Source organism: Aethalodelphis obliquidens, unplaced genomic scaffold (genome assembly GCF_003676395.1).
Source record: "Aethalodelphis obliquidens isolate GAN/ISIS:26980383/991018 unplaced genomic scaffold, ASM367639v1 scaffold58, whole genome shotgun sequence".
NCBI classification, from domain to species: domain Eukaryota; kingdom Metazoa; phylum Chordata; class Mammalia; order Artiodactyla; family Delphinidae; genus Aethalodelphis; species Aethalodelphis obliquidens.
The window spans coordinates 11,440,603-11,458,457 of record NW_020838002.1 but is presented as its reverse complement, the minus strand read 5'-3'; the positions used below and the strand labels follow the sequence as shown (position 1 = coordinate 11,458,457).

At 39.0% G+C, this 17,855-nt stretch overlaps 1 protein-coding gene across 18 annotated transcripts in view; it reads left to right on the top strand.

Annotated features, from left to right (window-relative positions):
* SYNRG (synergin gamma) overlaps nt 1–17,855 on the top strand; it is a 92,534-nt gene that overhangs the window by 2,420 nt on the left and 72,259 nt on the right. For 15 of the 18 annotated variants that reach the window (XM_027087365.1, XM_027087382.1, XM_027087370.1 and 12 more), the window contains exons 2-3: nt 4,435–4,475; nt 8,565–8,686. In XM_027087365.1, coding sequence (XP_026943166.1) covers nt 4,435–4,475; nt 8,565–8,686 — 163 coding nt within the window. The remainder of the gene's footprint in view (nt 1–4,434; nt 4,476–8,564; nt 8,687–17,855) is intronic. The other 3 variants (XM_027087364.1, XM_027087371.1, XM_027087379.1) reach the window with 1 other exon arrangement.

The window sequence follows — 17,855 nt, the reverse complement described above, 5'->3', positions numbered from 1 at the left end:
GGAAGAGTAAGGGGTCAAGAGATTGTCATGGAGATGGGAAGGCCCAGTGAACATTAGGGGACAGCAGGTAGGCCAGATGGACTGTGGCACTGAGGGGGAGAAAAGAGTTTTGTGAGATAAAACTGAAAAAGTTGTGTTAAAACTGCAGAGGACCTTGAATATAAACTAAAAAAATTCAGTTTAAGGGGGAATCATTACATTGTTTTAATCCCAGGAGTAGCTTTATCAAATGGTCCCTTAGCTAGATGCACCTCACCTGTGCTATGTGAACTGCGTTAGAAGCCACAGTGTCTGCAGGTGAGGGGATCCATTAGGAAGTCTTGCTGAGTCCAGGCCTCAAGAGAGAAGGGAAGGCTGATCTGGGTTAGTAGCAAAGGTAACTGAAAGGGGAGGATGAATGAGATAGGCATGTGACAAGCAGGGCTCACAGTTCTGCTTCAAATTGTTTGTCATCTTGTTGCCCATTTTTTTGCCAAACTTTTGCTGTCTTATCAATATCTTAGCTGTTTTGTCTAACCAGTCTTCAAGCATGTTGCTGCTAGTAGTCTAAACATTTCAGAGAGTCCTATGAATGGTACATAGGTCAGTTGGTAGTTTGGGTTGTATAATTACTGGAGTAAGTCATGTTTGTCAGTAATGTTCTTAATTTAGTTTTTGTTTATGTTTTTGAAGTAGCCTTTATATGTCTGTACATTATTTGGTTGTCTTAGTTAGGAGCTTGGCAAACTTGTGTCCTCGTTTGACAAAGGGCAAACAGGACAGGGTGGTGAAAGGGATTGCATAGAGCTTCATGGTTACTTTGTGGCAGAGCTAGAGAAAAGAAAATGTCACTCAAGTGTCCAGTTTTTACTTAGCCACTAAGCCCTATTGGTGATTGTAATCTTTAAGACTGATTTGGAAAGTCTCAATAGGTTGACTACTTAAATCTTAGTGTATGAGTAACTTTTAAAAAAATTGAGTCCTACCAAATTTCAACTTGCAGTTTAAACACTTTATCCAGTTAACACATTACTTAGCTAATACGTCTTGTGTGCAGTTCGGAAAAGCTGTTCACTGTTCAGACCTTTCCTTGGTGTGGGCTCGCTTGTCTGCAGAATTTGCGAATGGTTCAGATCCTCTACAAGGCTGTAATCAGGTAGATGTCCAACTAGAAATTTGTGAACCACCTTACAAAAAAATCTTGTTGATCAAAATATTTTAGAGCTAAAAGACTCTAAAGTTTGATTTTTAGCCCTTTTCCTGGGAAGGGGGAGTGTTGTGTAATAGAAAAATGCAAGGACACATAAATTTGGCATACCGTTCCTGATCTCACTATATCTTTAAAGACTATCCAGAAACCCCCTTCAGATCCTTGACTCCCAGATTAAGGGCTTTTCCCACTCAGACTTTTTCTTCCTTGATCTGTCCCATTTCCTTTCCCTCCGGTCTCAGAGAAAGAAGTCCGTCTTCCTTTTGCTACATTAACCCCATCCTCTCAAAAACCTTGTTTTAGCTATCACTAAGTATATCTTTTGTATCCTAAATCTCTGTCTATGCAGGTCCCTTCCTCTTCCTCTGTTGAAACCGTTCACTCAAAGATCACCATTTTCGAAAACAGCAATCTTTATTTAGTAATCCTCATTCTTATCAGCTTCTCTACAGCGTTAGACACTTTTTCCTTAAATGCAGTCCTTCCTCAGTTATAACCCTCAGTTATAAGCAACTTCTTTGGTTCTCAGTGACCATTCCGTACTCAGTTTTCACTAAGAATTCCAAGGATTTCCTTTGTTGTCTTCTCACTATGTATACATCCCTTTGGCTCTTTCATCCACAACCAGACTTTAATTTTTTTCTTTTTTTACCTTTATTTAAAAGAGCCTGGGTAGATTGATGCAAGGGAGGGGATCCAGCTCCCTTCCCTTGAGCTGGAGTTACTTTTCTGGTTGCCTATTAGATTCCTCCTCGTGGACACCCTCCTAACACCTTTCTCCCCAGACCGGCTCACACTGGGTTCCTGTCAGCAGGTAAACAGTGTCACCATCCTTACAGTTGCTCAGCCCCAAAATCTCGGCAGCATCTTCAGCCCTTTCTGCTTTTTCAGTGCTGTTCTCCATCCTGGTAGTTGCTAAGTCCTGTTGATTCTTCCATTTAAATAGATTTCATTCACCTCTTCTTTTCCATTCCCACTACTCTGGTTATGACCCTTTTCATTTCTTATTAAGATTATTGTAATAGTTTCTTAGCTAATTCTTGTTACTTCAAGTCTTCTCTGTCATACCCCATTACCAGAGAAACCTACAGCACATTTCTTTTTTTTTTTATAAATCTAGATTGTTTTTAGTAAGTGTATTTCTTTTATTTATTTATTTATTTATTTATTTGGCTGTGCTGTGTCTTCGTTGCTGCTCAGGCTTTCTCTAGTTGCGGCAAGCGGAGGCTACTCTTCGTTGCGGTGTGTGGGCTTCTCACTGCGGTGGCTTCTCTAGCTGCAGAGCTTGGGCTCTAGGCACGCGGACTTCAGTAGTTGTAGCACGCGGGCTTCAGTAGTTGTGGCGCACGGACTCTGGAGCGCAGGATCAGTAGTTGTGGTGCGGATTTTGTTACTCTGCGGCATGTGGGATCTTCCCGGACCAGAGCTCGAACCCATGTCCCCTACATTGGCAGGCGGATTCTTAACTACTGCACCACCAGGGAAGCCCTACAGCACATTTCTAATCATTTCACTAGAGAAAAATGTATGACATCAGGGAAATGTAGATCTAAATCACAATGAGATACCCCCTCATACCCATTAGGATAACTATCATTATAAACAAACAAACAAAAATTCAGAAAATAACAAGTGTTGGTGAGGATGTGGAGAGATTGGAACCCTGGTGCATTGCTAGTGGGAATGTAAAATGGCGTAGCTGCTGTTGAAAACAGTTTGGCAGTTTTTCAAAAAGTAATCATAGAATTACTCTATGACCCAGCAATTCCACTCCTAGTTAGAGACCCAGAAGAATTGACAGAGGGACGCAAACAAATACTTGTACACCAGTGTTCATAGCAGTATTATTCACAACACCCAACCCAGCTGTCCATCAACAGATGAATGGATAAGCAAAATGTGGTACATACATACAATGGAATATTATTCAAGCCATAAAAAAAGAATGAAATTCTCATGTGTGCTACAACATGATGAACCTTGGAAACATTATGCTAAGTGAAATAAGCCAGATACAAAAGGACAAGTATTGTATGATTCCACTTAATATAAGGTAGCTAGAATAGGCAAGTTCATCAAGCCAGAAGGTAGAATAGTGGTTACCAGGGGTTGCAGGGAAAAAGTAATGGGAAGTTATTTTTTTAATGGGTACAGAGTTTCTGTTTGTGATGATGAAAAAGTTCTGGAAATGGATCATGGTGATGGTTGTACAACATTGTAATGCTACTGAACTGTACACTTAAAAATGGTTAAAATGGTAAAATTTTATATTGTGTATATTTTACCACAGTTTAAAAAAAATCTCTGGGGGCTTCCCTGGTGGCACAGTGGTTGAGAGTCCGCCTGCCGATGCAGGGCATGCGGGTTCGCACCCCGGTCTGGGAGGATCCCACATGCCGTGGAGCGGCTGGGCCCGTGAGCCATGGCCGCTGAGCCTGTGCGTCCGGAGCCTGTGCTCCGCAACGGGAGAGGCCACGACAGTGAGAGGCCCGCGTACCGCAAAAAAAAAAAAAAAAAAAAAAAAAATCTCTGACTTTATACAGTAATCAAAATAAAATCAAACATTTTAAAGGCCCTCTACATTTTGCTTACTTTTTCAGTCCTATATCTTATATTCAACCTTAAATCATTTCTCTGAACACACTACAACTCCGGCCTCTGAGATTTTGCTCAAGCTATATAGTGTGCCTCTCTTTAAGATTCAGCTCAAGAGATACCTCCAAGAAACTTCCCAAGATATAAACCATAAAATTAATCTTTTTCTTCTCATTTCTGTTAGTATTCTGGCCCTCTCACAGCCCTTAGCACATTCTGTCCTATGTTAAAGTTATTTGCCTGCATCTGTGTCTTCAGCGAAACTGAGCTCATTCAGGCCTTTCATGTAGTAGGCACCCAATAAATGTTCACTGAATTGAATCTAATCCAGCCCTCTCATTTTATGGATGGGGAGATTGGAATCCAGGGGAGTCACATTGGAATCCAGGGGAATCCGGGGGAGTGACAGAACCAGGACCAGTTTCAAGGTCTTCTGTCTTCTGGCTCAAAAATTTTCTCCCTACACTAACATGCTGACTGTCATGCATCCTGTGGATGGTCAATCTGTATTGATGGTGGATAATTCAATATTGTACTATGGAAGAGATGCCACGGCCCAGGCTGTAATTTTTTACTTTATGTGAAATGTTACATGTTTTATCTGAACTCTTTGCACATAGGAAAATCCTGATATATTTTTCTGTTTTCAGCTTCATGTTTCCAGTTGCAGGTGGAATAAGACCCCCTCAAGGTATGTGAAAGCTTAAGTTTTCAACTTTCATTTTTCACTATTATGTCTGAACTTGGGGATTAAGTGGGTAAAAAAGTTCTGTTGCTGCCAAATAGAGTAAAATTTTCTTATAGTCTGGAACCTCTATGACAGCTTACTCTTAAAATTTCTCAAAAATTGTGTAATTTGGCAAATAAGAAGGATCATTCCTCATTTCTCCCAAACTTCTTTAAGCATTATATTGACAGGTTATTATTTAATCTCAGAGATGAAGGAGACTTTCAAGACAAAAGTATTGAAGAAACAGGTGACAAAGATGAAATGAGTTGTAGTTCTCTGAATGCCATCTTCCTCCTGTCTGTCTTCTAGATTGTTAGCTCCGTGGGGCAGGGGCTATGTCTGCCTTATGCTCGTCAGTATCTCCAGCACCCAGCATGTTGATAGAAAATAATAGGGTCTTTATAGATGCTTGTTGAATGAATAAATGAACCCCTTTAGTTATTTTATACTTATGTTTTCTCTATATGAATTTGGTCTTATTTTAATCATGTACATAAGAGATCACATATTCTGATTCCGTTTAAACTATTTTACGTCTCAGTTTTATTCCTAGCAATTTCTCCACTAGGTATATCCCTTCTCTCTTGGTTTCAGACAAGGGCCCACCAATACTGATTCTAGCTTTGTCTTCAAGGAAACAGTAGTGAAGGGATATAATCTTGACTCATGCTTCTGTGTCACTGGAACACAAAACTGATGAAAGAATGTCTGCCCTTCTTTCTGCTCACTTCTCCCACTCCAATGTGCCCCCCTCCTCTCCACAGGCCAAGCTGCTCTGAAAACCGGCCCTGCTCACAAAGCCAGTGTTAACTGGTTATGGTAGACTTGCTAGAGAAACAGAGACTCCTAGGTCACCAGTAGAGATGAATGATAAAGAGCAGCTCAGTAGCAGGTGGTCAGTGTCTCCATTTATAATCAGTGATGGAGGTTGAGTTTCAGGCAAATTTTTCCAAGGGTCAGTTGTATTCTTTTCATTGTGCTCACATTTATGCATTATTTAAGCTATCTGTAATTAGATGTGTCCCAGATTTAGATCAAATGGTTTGAGATCTTTTGTACTTTAGGAGGGCATTAGAGAGTTGTGTGTTCATTATTGTGGCTCCTCATTTTGCATTTTTATAAACTTTCAAGTAAAAATCTACATATGGAGCAAAGGAACAGGACAAGAAGAGAGCCCAGAAGGTTGCCTGATATTTTTTCTTCTGGAATTTGGAATTGTTTTCAAGATTTTTTTACAAAGTATGTTAGAGTGGACTTTCTGATCTTTTGAAGGCATTAAAAGTGCAGGGGTTATTTCTGAAAGCATATACAAGGAACAGACAAGAAGAGTAGCTATAAGATCATTGAGTAGGTGAATAGGAGACAGGAGAGAAACAAGACTTGTTTTTTACTGTGTATACTTCTGTGCCGTTGAATGTTGTACCAAATCCTTGAGTTACCTGTTCGACTTAAATACACTTAGGAAAATAAATAAAACTTTAGGTCCAAAGGCATAAGAGGGAAGACATCTTACTATGCTATATTCAGTCTGTGTGTTCTTTTTTTTTTTTTTTTTTTTTGGTAAATTTATTTATTTATTTTGGCTGTGTTGGGTCTTTGTTATTGCGCGTGGGCTTTCTCTGGTTGCAGCGAGCAGGAGCTACTCTTCCTTGCAGCGTGTGGACTTCTCATTGCTGTGGCTTCTCTTGTTACGGAGCACAGGCTCTAGGCACGTGGGCTTCAGTAGTTGTGGCACGCGGGCTCAGTAGTTGTGGTTCGCAGGCTCTAGAGCGCAGGCTCAATAGTTGTGGTGCATGGGCTTAGTTGCTCTGAGGCATGTGGGATCTTCCCAGACCAGGGCTCGAACCCGTGTCCCCTGCATTGGCAGGCGGATTCTTAACCACTGCGCCACCAAGGAAGTCCCCAGTCTATGCATTCTAATTCTCCATGACACCTCAAGGCCTTCGCATTTGGTGTTCCTTTGTCTAGAATACTCTAACCAAATATCCTCATGGCTCACTCCCTTCAAGTGCTTGCTTAAATGCCACCCTTTTGGAGAAACCTTTTCTGACTATGAAACAGCAACCACTCCTTTCCCTGGCTCTTCCTTTCCCCCATCCCCACCTGATATCCACTTATTTTTTTCTTTTTTTATTATCTGTCTCCCCCAATTACAGTGTAAGTTACATGAGAGCAAAGACCTGGCTTTGTTCAATGTTGTGTCCCTAGAATGGTGCCTGACATGGAGTAGGCCCTCAAATATTTGAAAAAATGGTTAATATAAATGAATAGTTTGCCACTAATAAATGTTACCTACAAATGTGGTGTCCATGCTTCTGAAATTAAACTCTGTATGAATAACCTTGAAGGTACACAGAATCCACGAGATAAATATGGTATACTTTACCAGACCTTTAATTTTTTTTAATCAAAATTTGATTTTAAAAAGTTCCTTATACTAGAACCAGCATGGATGTAATATGTCGTACAGTGCAAAATTAGGATGAAATTTGTGTTCAGGCTATGTAGGGATTTTGTTTTATTCCCTGTTGCATACCAGGTATCTAGAACTGTGCCTAAAGTGTGGTAGGCATTTCATATTTATTAAATCCCTGAAGGGACGTAATCTTTATTCTCCTGTACTCTTGGGAATACTTCATTGGAAAAGTTTGGGAGGTTCTATACTATAAAACACACTTTCATGATGGTTTTCCTGCCATTGCATTATATACTTTGCATGCTGATAGCTGTTTGTGGTGTTATATTAATTATTCGTGTAAGGAAAGAGAAGAGGAATATCATTTCTTTGAGCATATTAGGTATTAAACAGTTTCACAGATGTGAAACCGAGGCACAGAAAGAAGTTAATCAAGTTGCTTAAGGTCCCAAACCTAGCAAGTGACATTTTTAGGTGGCTTCCAGAGTTCATGCTCTTAACTACTTTTGTATTAAAAGTAACTTAATTAGTATTAGTATTAATTAGTATTAACTCTTAACTACTAGTAATCTGCTGCTGTATAAAAAATTACCCCAAAACTTAAAGAAAATAAACATTTTACTGTTTTACACTTTGTGTGGGTTGGGTATCTGGGAGTGGCCTCACTAGGTGTTTTTGGCTTAGGGCCAAGGAGATTGCATTAAAGATGTCAACTAGGACTGTAGTCATGGGAAGCTTTGATGGGTTTGGTAGATCTGTTTCCCAGATGGCTCACTCACATAGATGGCAAATTCATGCTGCCTTTTGGCAAGAGATTTCAGTTCCTTGCCACATGGATTCTCCATTCCCCCTAGGACTGCTTGAGTATTCTCATGATGTGGCAGTGGGTTTCCCCAACGGGTGATCCAGGAGAGCAAGAAGGAAGCTGCAGTGGTTATTAGGAACCTTGGGGGACTTCCCTGGTGGTCCAGTGGTTAAGACTGCGCTCCCAGTGCAGGGGGCCTGGGTTCAATCCCTGGTCGGGGAACTAGATCCCACATGCCGTAACTTAAGAGCCCGCACGCCGTAACTTAAGAGCCCGCACGCTGCAACGAAGATCCCCCACATGCATGCTGCAACTGAGGCCTGGTGCGGCGCAGCCAAATAAATAAATATGATAAAGAGAGGGAGGAAGGGAGTGAGAAAGAAAAGAAAAAAGAAAGGGAAAGGAAGAAGAACCAGCCTTGGAAGTTACACACCGTCATTTCCACAATATCCTATTGGTTATTCTGGTCCGCCCTATTCAGTATGGGAGGGAAGGACAAGGATATGAATACCAAGAGGCAGAGATTGCTGGGGGCCATCTTGAAGGCCAGTTAGGCCATATTGTGTATTTTTTAAGTATGCACAAAAATTCTGTGGAATAGGTATTATTATCTTCATTTTACAGATGAAGTTTTGTAACTTGCCCAAGATCACATAGCTAAGTAAATGATGGAATTGGAATTCATACTCAAGTCTGTCTCACTCCAGAGCCTGTGCCTTTTCCTCTATACTGTGCCACCTCCCAAGTAACAAGTCCTTTAGGTGCTTATGGTTTTAAGAAAATAAACTGTAAAACACATTGACCTTAGTGATATCTTTATGTTTTTCAGCAGGTCTGATGCCGATGCAGCAACAAGGATTTCCTATGGTCTCCGTCATGCAGCCTAATGTGCAAGGCATGATAGGAATGAATTACAGCTCTCAAATGTCCCAGGGACCTATTGCTATACAGGTACTTGCCTCTTTAGCCAATGTTTGCAAAGTTATCGTTTGTTGTTAACTGTGTTCTAAGAGCTACATACTAGGAGCTTAATGTTATATTTAGAAATAAGTGTAGTCTGCATCTTAGGTGGCTTCCTTCAAAATAAAATGAATATATGTTTGTAAGAGTGAAAAAAAAAGATAAATCATTTAAGAAAAATCTGGTGACCTCTATATTTGACTACTGACTTAGAAGAATTATAGAATGGCATCTTGGAAAGTTTAGGGACCTGATGCCATGAAATCACATTGTTAGAAGAACTCTACTGTTCTCATGAAAGGAGCAGTATTGTCGTTTGCAAGGCTTAGGTACTGCTTTATATTGAATTGTCTCATCTAATCCCCATAACAATTTTTTAAAGAGGTGGTATCTCCATTTTTCTGATGAGGAAACTGAAGTGTTGTGAGGATGCTCACAGAGCATAGCCACGATTTGAACCTGTGTCTTCAGTAGGTCTGTACTTGACTATTTATACATTGAATTCTCTCTTGAGAGCATCAGAGAGCCATTGACTGGTATAAAGCGTGGAATGACGCAATCAGAATTATGTTTCAAAAAGATCATTCTGACTGCTGATTGGAGAGTGATTAGAAGGAGAGGGGAGAGCGAAAGTGGATGTAAGGAGAATCATTAAGAGGCTGATGTAGTGAGAGCAGGTGAGATGTTGGCTTAACTTAGGGTGGTAGCAGGTGCGTGCAGAGATGGATGTTTTTGAGAACTTCTTAGGAAATAAAATGAAGAGAACTTGATGAAGGATTGGATGTTGAAAATAAAGGAGAAGGTGGTATCACATTGATTCCCCGTTTTCTGCATGAGCCACTGACTGGTCATTTATTAATAAAAGAAACACCAGAAGAGATTGTTTGCTGGAACATAATTGTTGATTTTTAAGGACCCATGAAATATTCAAGTGGGGCTGTCCAGAGACAATCAGTTGACCTGGCACTCAAGATTTTTCACTCTCGGTTGAAAGTTATAGATTTGGGAATCATGCACACATAGAAGGTAATTGATGCCATAGGGGTGAACTAGAACATCCAAGAACCCTATAGATGGAGAAAATAGTCCAGGATAGAGCCTTCAGAATTTCAGTGTTTAAGGGAGTGAGTTGCAAATGGAGGAGATCGAAGAGGAACAGCCACAGAAGGTGGTGGGGTTGCGGGGTGGGGGGATTAAAGAAAAAAAACATGGGTGTCAGACCTAAGTTCAAAGCCCAGCTTTGCCACTTACCTGTAAAACGCGGATTTAATAATAACTTGCCTGTACGGTTATAGAAAGAATTGAAAAAGGAATTATATAAAGCACTTGGAATTGTACCTGGCACACAGTGAGCAGGAAGTGGCAAGAATTTTTTATTTCTTATATTATTAATATCAGGAATGATCTTTCCAGTGGCATGACACTATTTCATGTTCTGTTTTTAATATTTGTCTATGTTTCCATGCTTTCATTGGCTCACAACCCCCATTTCTGTCTAAAACATTCTTTCTTGAATAATGGTAATAAGCAGTAATAATAATAATGACCACCATTTGTTGTTTACCTGTGCTGTATCCATTGTGTGCATTATATCATTCAGTCCTCATAACAACTCTATAAGTAATATTCTTATTCCCATTTTATAGATAAGGAAACTGCAGTCAGAGAGATTCAGTGCCCTGTTCAGTGTCATACAGCTTGTTTCAGAACAGAGACTGAAAGCAAAGCTATCTTACATTTTGGAGCCTGAGTTCTTAATTACCAGTGTTTCCCAGCCTTTAGTCATTTGAGTATCACCTTCATGATTTTTGCCATGTATTATTTAATTAATAGTTTTAATTGGTTAGGTTTGCAGCAAATTCTTAAAGGAATCTTTTCTTGTTAAGTAAATAGAAAACCTCATTTGTTATAAACAGAGGGTAACCAGAAAATAAATATGATGAATCAAAACAATATTACCAAATTCTAACTAGGTACTGTTACTTATTGGAGTTTATAAACCTCATGTTTACTTTCTCTTTGTTTAAAAAAAAAAAAAGTAAATTATGTCTACAGTTTACCCACAAATGGTTCAGCAAAAGAAAAAAAGAGTGTATGTATGTGTAGAAACAGAGAGCAGGGACTTCCCTGGTGGTCCAGTGGATAAGACTTCATGCTCCCTATGCAGGGGGCCTGAGTTCAATCGCTGGTCCGGGAACTAGACCCCACATCCCGCAACTAAAGATCCCACGTGCTGCAACTAAGACCTGACGCAGCCAAATAAATAAATATTAAAACAAACAAATATTAAAAAAACAACCCAGAACAAATAGGGCAAAATGTTAATATTATACCGTTCTTCCAGGGATTCCCTGATGGTGCAGTGGTTAAGAGTCGTGTTTTCACTGCCGAGGGTGCGGGTTCAATCCCTGGTCAGGGAACTAAGATCCTGCAAGCCCCTAGGCACAGCCAAAAAATTTAAAAATAAAACAAAAAAATATATATTATACTGTTCTTCCAAATTTTCTGTAAATTTTATATTTAAAAAAAGGGAGAATTTAGGTAAAAATTAATAACACTTAAAACGAGACATAAATGGGAATCTGAATGAGAGTTGCAGGGGAACTGAAGAGAATTTTCCTGCTAGCATGCTGAGCTTGTGTCCCTGCGTAGCTGGTCGTGATCATAGATAGTGTAAATTAAAGCAAATAAGGTTGTTTTGTTTTGCTTTGGTTTTGGTTTTAGAATTGGTGAGTGAAATTGATAGTATCATGATTTAATTAATAAGTACAGCCTAAGGAATGGGCTTTATCCACATTGGTAAATTATCTTCTTCAGCCATGATACCCATTTAAACCAACTAAACTGAATCCAGGAGTCAGATCTTTGGCTGAATCCAAAGTGTTATATTATTGAAAAAAAAAGAAAGAAAGAAAAAGAAAAAAATCAGTCACAAATAAACCAGAACAAAAGGATTTTGTACTATTAATATTTTAAATGCCATATATTTCATTTTTACCTAATTATTTAAAACTTTCTATTCCTGCATGTTTTATGTATGTATTAGTATAATAGCACATGTATATAAATTATAAATAATGGGAGTTAGCAATCAGAATTTAAGTTTAAACCATTGTCATGTCAAAGTCATTTAAACAAATAAAGCTTCTATGTTGTATGTAAAGATTTAGGAAAACTTCCAAATCATTCTTTATTCACCTCCAGTAAGAAGAAAATACGAATAAATTGAGCTTTTGTAGGTTTTAAGTCCAAGTTACTCAGCTTTCACTAGGTTATGCTACAGAAACAAAAATCCCCAAGTCTCAGTGACTTACAGAAACAGATTTCTCATTTATGATACGTGTCCTTTTTGAGTTAGCTGATTCAGCTGCATGTTCTCTTTATTGTGAGACCCTTACCAAGGACATCCCAGAGATGGCCAAACCCTGTGATGTCTTTTAAAGCTTTCTCTCAGAGGCAGGATTTATCAGTCACTTCTCACAAAGTAGTATGACTCAAAAACATCATTCGGAGAGTATACCAGGAGGAATGCACACCACATAAGGATGTGTCATCTTATAGTAAGGGCAGCAAGTGATTGGAAACAAGCTACCAAAGAATACCATGTGTTTCTAATTAAGATTTCGTAAACTTACCACTGAATCTTAACAACTGATACAGTTTTTAGGGGGGCGGGGGCTTGTGGGATCTTAGTTCCCTGACCAGAGATTGAACCCGTGCCCTCAGCAATGAAAGCACGGAGTCCTAACCACTGGACCGCCAGGGAATGCCCACAATTTTAAAATCATTAATTTTCACATTAAACATTGTTTTATAACTTGCCTAATTATCTAAAAAAAAATTTTTAAGAGTTTGAAACAACCAAAAACAATAAGGATCTCTAACATGCATAAAAACAATAAGAAAGTGAACTACCAGATTTGATGTCACCCAGATAATTTCCCTGAGTATCAGGAGTTTAGGATTAATGGTTCTAAAGTAAAGAAGCCAAAATCTTTTTCTTTAACCTTTATTCTTGCTGACAGGCATTATACTGCTTGGAAGCTGCTCACTGTTCTTAAAGGAGAAACTCATTCAGATCTTATTTTTCTCCCTCAAACTTAATAACCTTAACCAACCACAGACATGTATGAGGAATACCCATTATGTTTGAAGGGTGCACTTTCAGATAAAAGTCAAAGATGAAAATTAGTCTTGGTTGCCGCATAGCCCTCCACTCCCCCAAACTCAGAACACACTTCACAAGATTTAGAATAAATTTTAAAGTTATTATTCAAAATATTTCAAGTATATAGGGAAGAATAGACTATATGATGAACATGTGTGAGCCAGTTGCACAGCTTTATCAAAACATTTTTTGTTAAACTTTTAATTTTGAGGTAAATGTCTGTACACATGTACATAAGAAATAATACAAAGAGATCCTTTCCCTGTTTCCCCCAGTAGTAACAAGTTGCAGAACTACAGTATAATATCACAGCCGGGATGTTGGCATTGATACAGTCAAGATACAGAACATTCCCATCACCCCAGGGATCTCCTCATGTTGACATTTTACAGCAAAATTCATCTCCCTCCCACTTCATACCCCCCCAGCCCTTGTCAATCACTAATATGTTTCCCATTTCTATAATTATGTGATTTCAACAATGTTACCTAAATTGAATCACTAGCCTTTTGAGATTGGCTTTTTTTTTTTTTTGCTCTGCATAATTCCCTTGAAATTCATCCAAGTTGTTGCATGTACTTCATTTTCATTGCTGAGTAATATTCCATTATTGTGTATACTACTGTCTGTTTAACCATTTACCCATTGAAGGACGTCTGGGCTGTTTTTTACTTTTTAGCTATGACAAATAGAGGGTTTTGTGTGAACATAAGGCTTCATTTCTCTGGGATTAACGCCCAGGAGTGTGGGGTGGCATGGTATTTGGATGTTTAGTTTTTACAGAAACTGTTTTCTAGAGTGGTTGTACCCTTTTACATTCTCACCAGCAATATATGAGTGATCCAGTTTCTCTGCATCCTTGCTAGCATTTGGTGGTGTTATTTTTTATTTTAGCCATTCTGATAGGTGTGTTGTGATATTTCATGATTTTAATTTGCATTTCCCCAATGACTAATGTCAAAAGAAAATTCAAGGAGCTTTACTTGATATGGGTATTTTATTGGGCAAGAAACAAAGTATTCCCCAACAGGGAGACCTCAAACCCGCAAGTGCTTTCAGCAGTTACAGTTCATTAGAAACATGAAGGAGTACATTGTGTTCTACTGTGATTATTTTCTAGAAACTTACTTACCTTTTCATTGCTTGTTTGTAGCTGATGAGCTAGGAAACTGTAAGGTCACATTGACATGAAGAAAGCTTAGGTTTTGTTTAAAGTCAGAGTCAGCATTTGGGGGAACTCAGGACAGTGTTACATTTTGGTTACTGTGAGCCTTTGGTCTAGGGGTATATTCAAAGTGCAGCCTCCATATTGGTTTCTCTTTAACACTAATGATGCTGGACATCTTTTCATGTGCTTATTTGCCATGGTTACATTCTCTTCAGCGAAATGTCCCTTCCTGTCTTCTGTCCATTTTCTTGTTGGATTTTTTTATTTTACTGTTGAGTTGTACATATTTTCTCCCAGTCTGTAGCTTGTTGTCTTGGTCTGTTCAGGCTGCTGTAACAAAATACCAGAGATTGGGTAGCTTATAAACAACATAAGTTTATTTTTCACAGTTCTAGAGGCTGGAAGTCCCAAGATCAGAGTGCCAGCATAGTCGGGTGAGGACCCTCTTCCAGGTCACAGACTTTTAGTTGTATCCTCCCAGGGGGGAAGGGACTAGGGAGCTCTGTGGGATCTGTTTTTAAGAGCACTAATCTCATTCATGAGGCTTTGTCTCTCACGACCTAATCACCTCCCAAAGGCCCTACCTACTAATACCATCACCTTTGGGGGTTAGAATTTCAGCATATGAGTTAGGGGGAGACATAAACATTCAGACCATAGCACTTGTCTTTTCATCCTCTTAACAAGGTCCTTCTCAGAGAAAAAAATTTTAATTTTGATGAAATCCAATTTATCAGTTTTTCACTTGATAAAACATGCATTGCTATAAGTCTGAGAATTCTTCACCTTGCCCTAGATCCTGAAGATCTTTCTCATATTTTTTTATTTTTTCTAAAAGTTTTACATTTAAGTCCACGATCCATTCTGAGTTAGTTTTTGTACAAGGTATGAAACTTTGGTTGGGGTTTATTTTTTGGCCGATGGATGTCCAGTTGCTCCAGTACCATTTGTTGAAAAGGCTGTCCTTCCTCCATCAGAGTGCTTTTGTATTTTTGTCAAAATCAGTTGGGCATGTTTATGTGAGTGTTTTTCTAGGTTCTCTGTTCTGTTCCATTGACTTACGTGTCTACTAGTCTTGATTACAGTAGCTATGTAAGATTGATTCCTCCCATGTTTTCTCCAACTTTATTGCAGTAAAATACACATAACATAAAGTTTACCACCTTAACCATTTTTAAATATACAGTTCAGTGGTATTAAATTCAGTCACGTTGTTGTGCAGCCATTACCACCATCCATCCTCATAACTCTTTTCATCTTGTAAATCTGAAACTCTGTACCTATTGTACAGTAACTCCCCATTTTTCCCTCCTTTCAGCCCCATGCATCCACCATTATATACTTTAGGTCTTTATGTTTTTTGGGTTTTGGGGTTTTTTTTTTGCCACACTGCACAGCATGTGGGATCCCAGTTCCCTGACCAGGGATCAAACCTGCGCCCCCTGCACTGGAAGCATTTTGTCTTAACCACTGAACTGCCAAGGAAGTCCCTCTGTCTTTATAATTTTGATTACTCTAAGTACGTCATGTAAGTAGAATCATACAGTATTTGTCTTTTTGTGACTGGTTTATTTTCACTTAGCATAATGTGCTCAAGGTTTATCCATGTTGTAGCATATTGCAGAATTTCCTTCCTTTTTAAGACTAACATTCCATTGTATGTATATATGACACTTTGCTTATCCATTCATTGGTCTTTGGACACTTGGGTTGAGTCCATGTTTTAGCTATTGTCAGTAATACTGCTATGAACACGGGTGTACAAATAGCTCTTTTAGACTCTGCTCTCAATTCTTTTGGGTATATACTCAGAAATGGAATTGCTGGGTCACATGGTAATTCTATTTTAATTTTTTGAGGAACCTCCATACTGTTTTCCACAGCAACTGTACCATTTTATTCCCACTAACAATATAAAAGAGTTCCAATTTTTCCACATCCTTGCCAACACTTATTTTCTGTTTTTTGATAGGAGCCATCCTAATGGTTGTGAGGTGGTATCTCATTATAGTTTTGATTTGCATTTCCCTAATGATTAGTGATGTTGAGTAATCTTTTCACGTGCTTATTGGCCATTTGTATATCTTTGGAGAAATGTCTGTTCAGTTCCTTTGTCCTTTTTTTTTTTTAATTTATTTTATTTATTTATTTTTGGCTGCGTTGGGTCTTCATTGCTGCACGCAAGCTTTCTCTAGTTGTGGCGCGCGGGGGCTACTATTCATTGAGGTGCACAGGCTTCTCATCACGGTGGCTTCTCTTGTTGTGGAGCACATGCTCTAGGCGCGCGAGCTTCAGTAGTTGTGGCTTGCGGGCTCTAGAGTGCAGGCTCAGTAGTTGTGGCATGTGAGCTCAGTAATTGTGGCTCACGGGCTCTAGAGTGCAGGCTCAGTAGTTGTGGCACACAGGCTTAGTTGCTCTGCGGCATGTGGGATCTTCCTGGATTAGGGCTTGAAACCGTGTCCCCTGCATTGGCAGGTGGATTCTTAACCACTGCACCACCAGGGAAGCCCCTTTGCCCATTTTTGAACTGAGATTTTTGTTGTTGAGTTTTAGGATTTTCCTGTATATTTTGGATATTAACCCCTTATCATATATGTAATGTGTAAATATTATCTCCCATTCTGTGGGCTACCTTTTTACTCTGTGGATTGTGCCTATTAATATACAGATTTTTAAAATTTTCATGAAGGTCCACCTTGTCTACTTTTTCTTTTGTTGCCTGTGCCTTTGGTGTCATATTCAAGAAAGCATTGCCAAATCCAGTATTACGAAGTTTCTGTTCTATGTTTTCTACTGAGAGTTTTATTGTTTTAGGTCTGATCCATTTGGAGTTAATTTTTGTATATGGTGTAGGGTAAGGGTCCAATTTTGTTGAAAACCGCCATTTGTTGAAAAGACTGTCGTTTACCCATAGAATGGTCTTAGTACCTTTGTCAGAAATCATTTTGACCCATATATGCAAGGGTTTATTTCAGGGCTTTCTATTCTTTTCCATTGGTCTATATGCCTTTATGCAACTACCATTACTGTTTTGATTACTGTAGTTTTGTAGCAGGAAATCAGGAAGCCTGAGTCCTCCATTTTTCTTGTTTTTCAAGATTGTTTTGGCTATTCAGGGTCCCTTGAGTATGAATTTTATTTTATTTTTAAAATTTTTTTGAGGACTTGGTATACTGTTTTCTTTCTGTTTTTAATTTATTTTTTTTCATATTTTGTTTATTTTTGGCTGTATTGGGTCTTCATTGCTGCACGTGGGCTTTCTCTAGTTGCAGAGAGCAGGGGCTACTCTTTGTCGTGGTACGTGGGCTTCTTATTGCGGTGGCTTCTCTTGTTGTGGAGCACGGGCTCTAGGCACACGGGCTCAGTAGTTGTGACGCACAGGCTCAGTAGTTGTGGTGCATGGGCTTTGTTGCTCCGCGGCATGTGGGATATTCCCGAACCAGGGCTTGAACCAGTGTCCCCTCCATTGGCAGGTGGATTCTTAACCACTGCGCCACCAGGGAAGTCCCATTGAGTATGGATTTTAGGATGGGTTTTTCTATTTCTGCAAAAATGTCACCAGTATTTTTATAGGGATTGCTTTTGTAGTTTGCTTTGGGTAATATTGACATTTTAACAATATTAAGTCTTCCAATCCATGAAGCATGCGTTGTGATTCTATTTATTTATGACTTCTTTCATTTCTTTCAGCAGTTTTTGGTAGTTTTCATTGGATAAATCTTTCACCTCCTTGGTTAAATTAGTTCCTAAGTTTTTGTTTGTTTGTTTTGTGGTTTTTTTGATGCTATTGTAAATGGAATTGTTTTCGTAATTTCCTTTTTGGA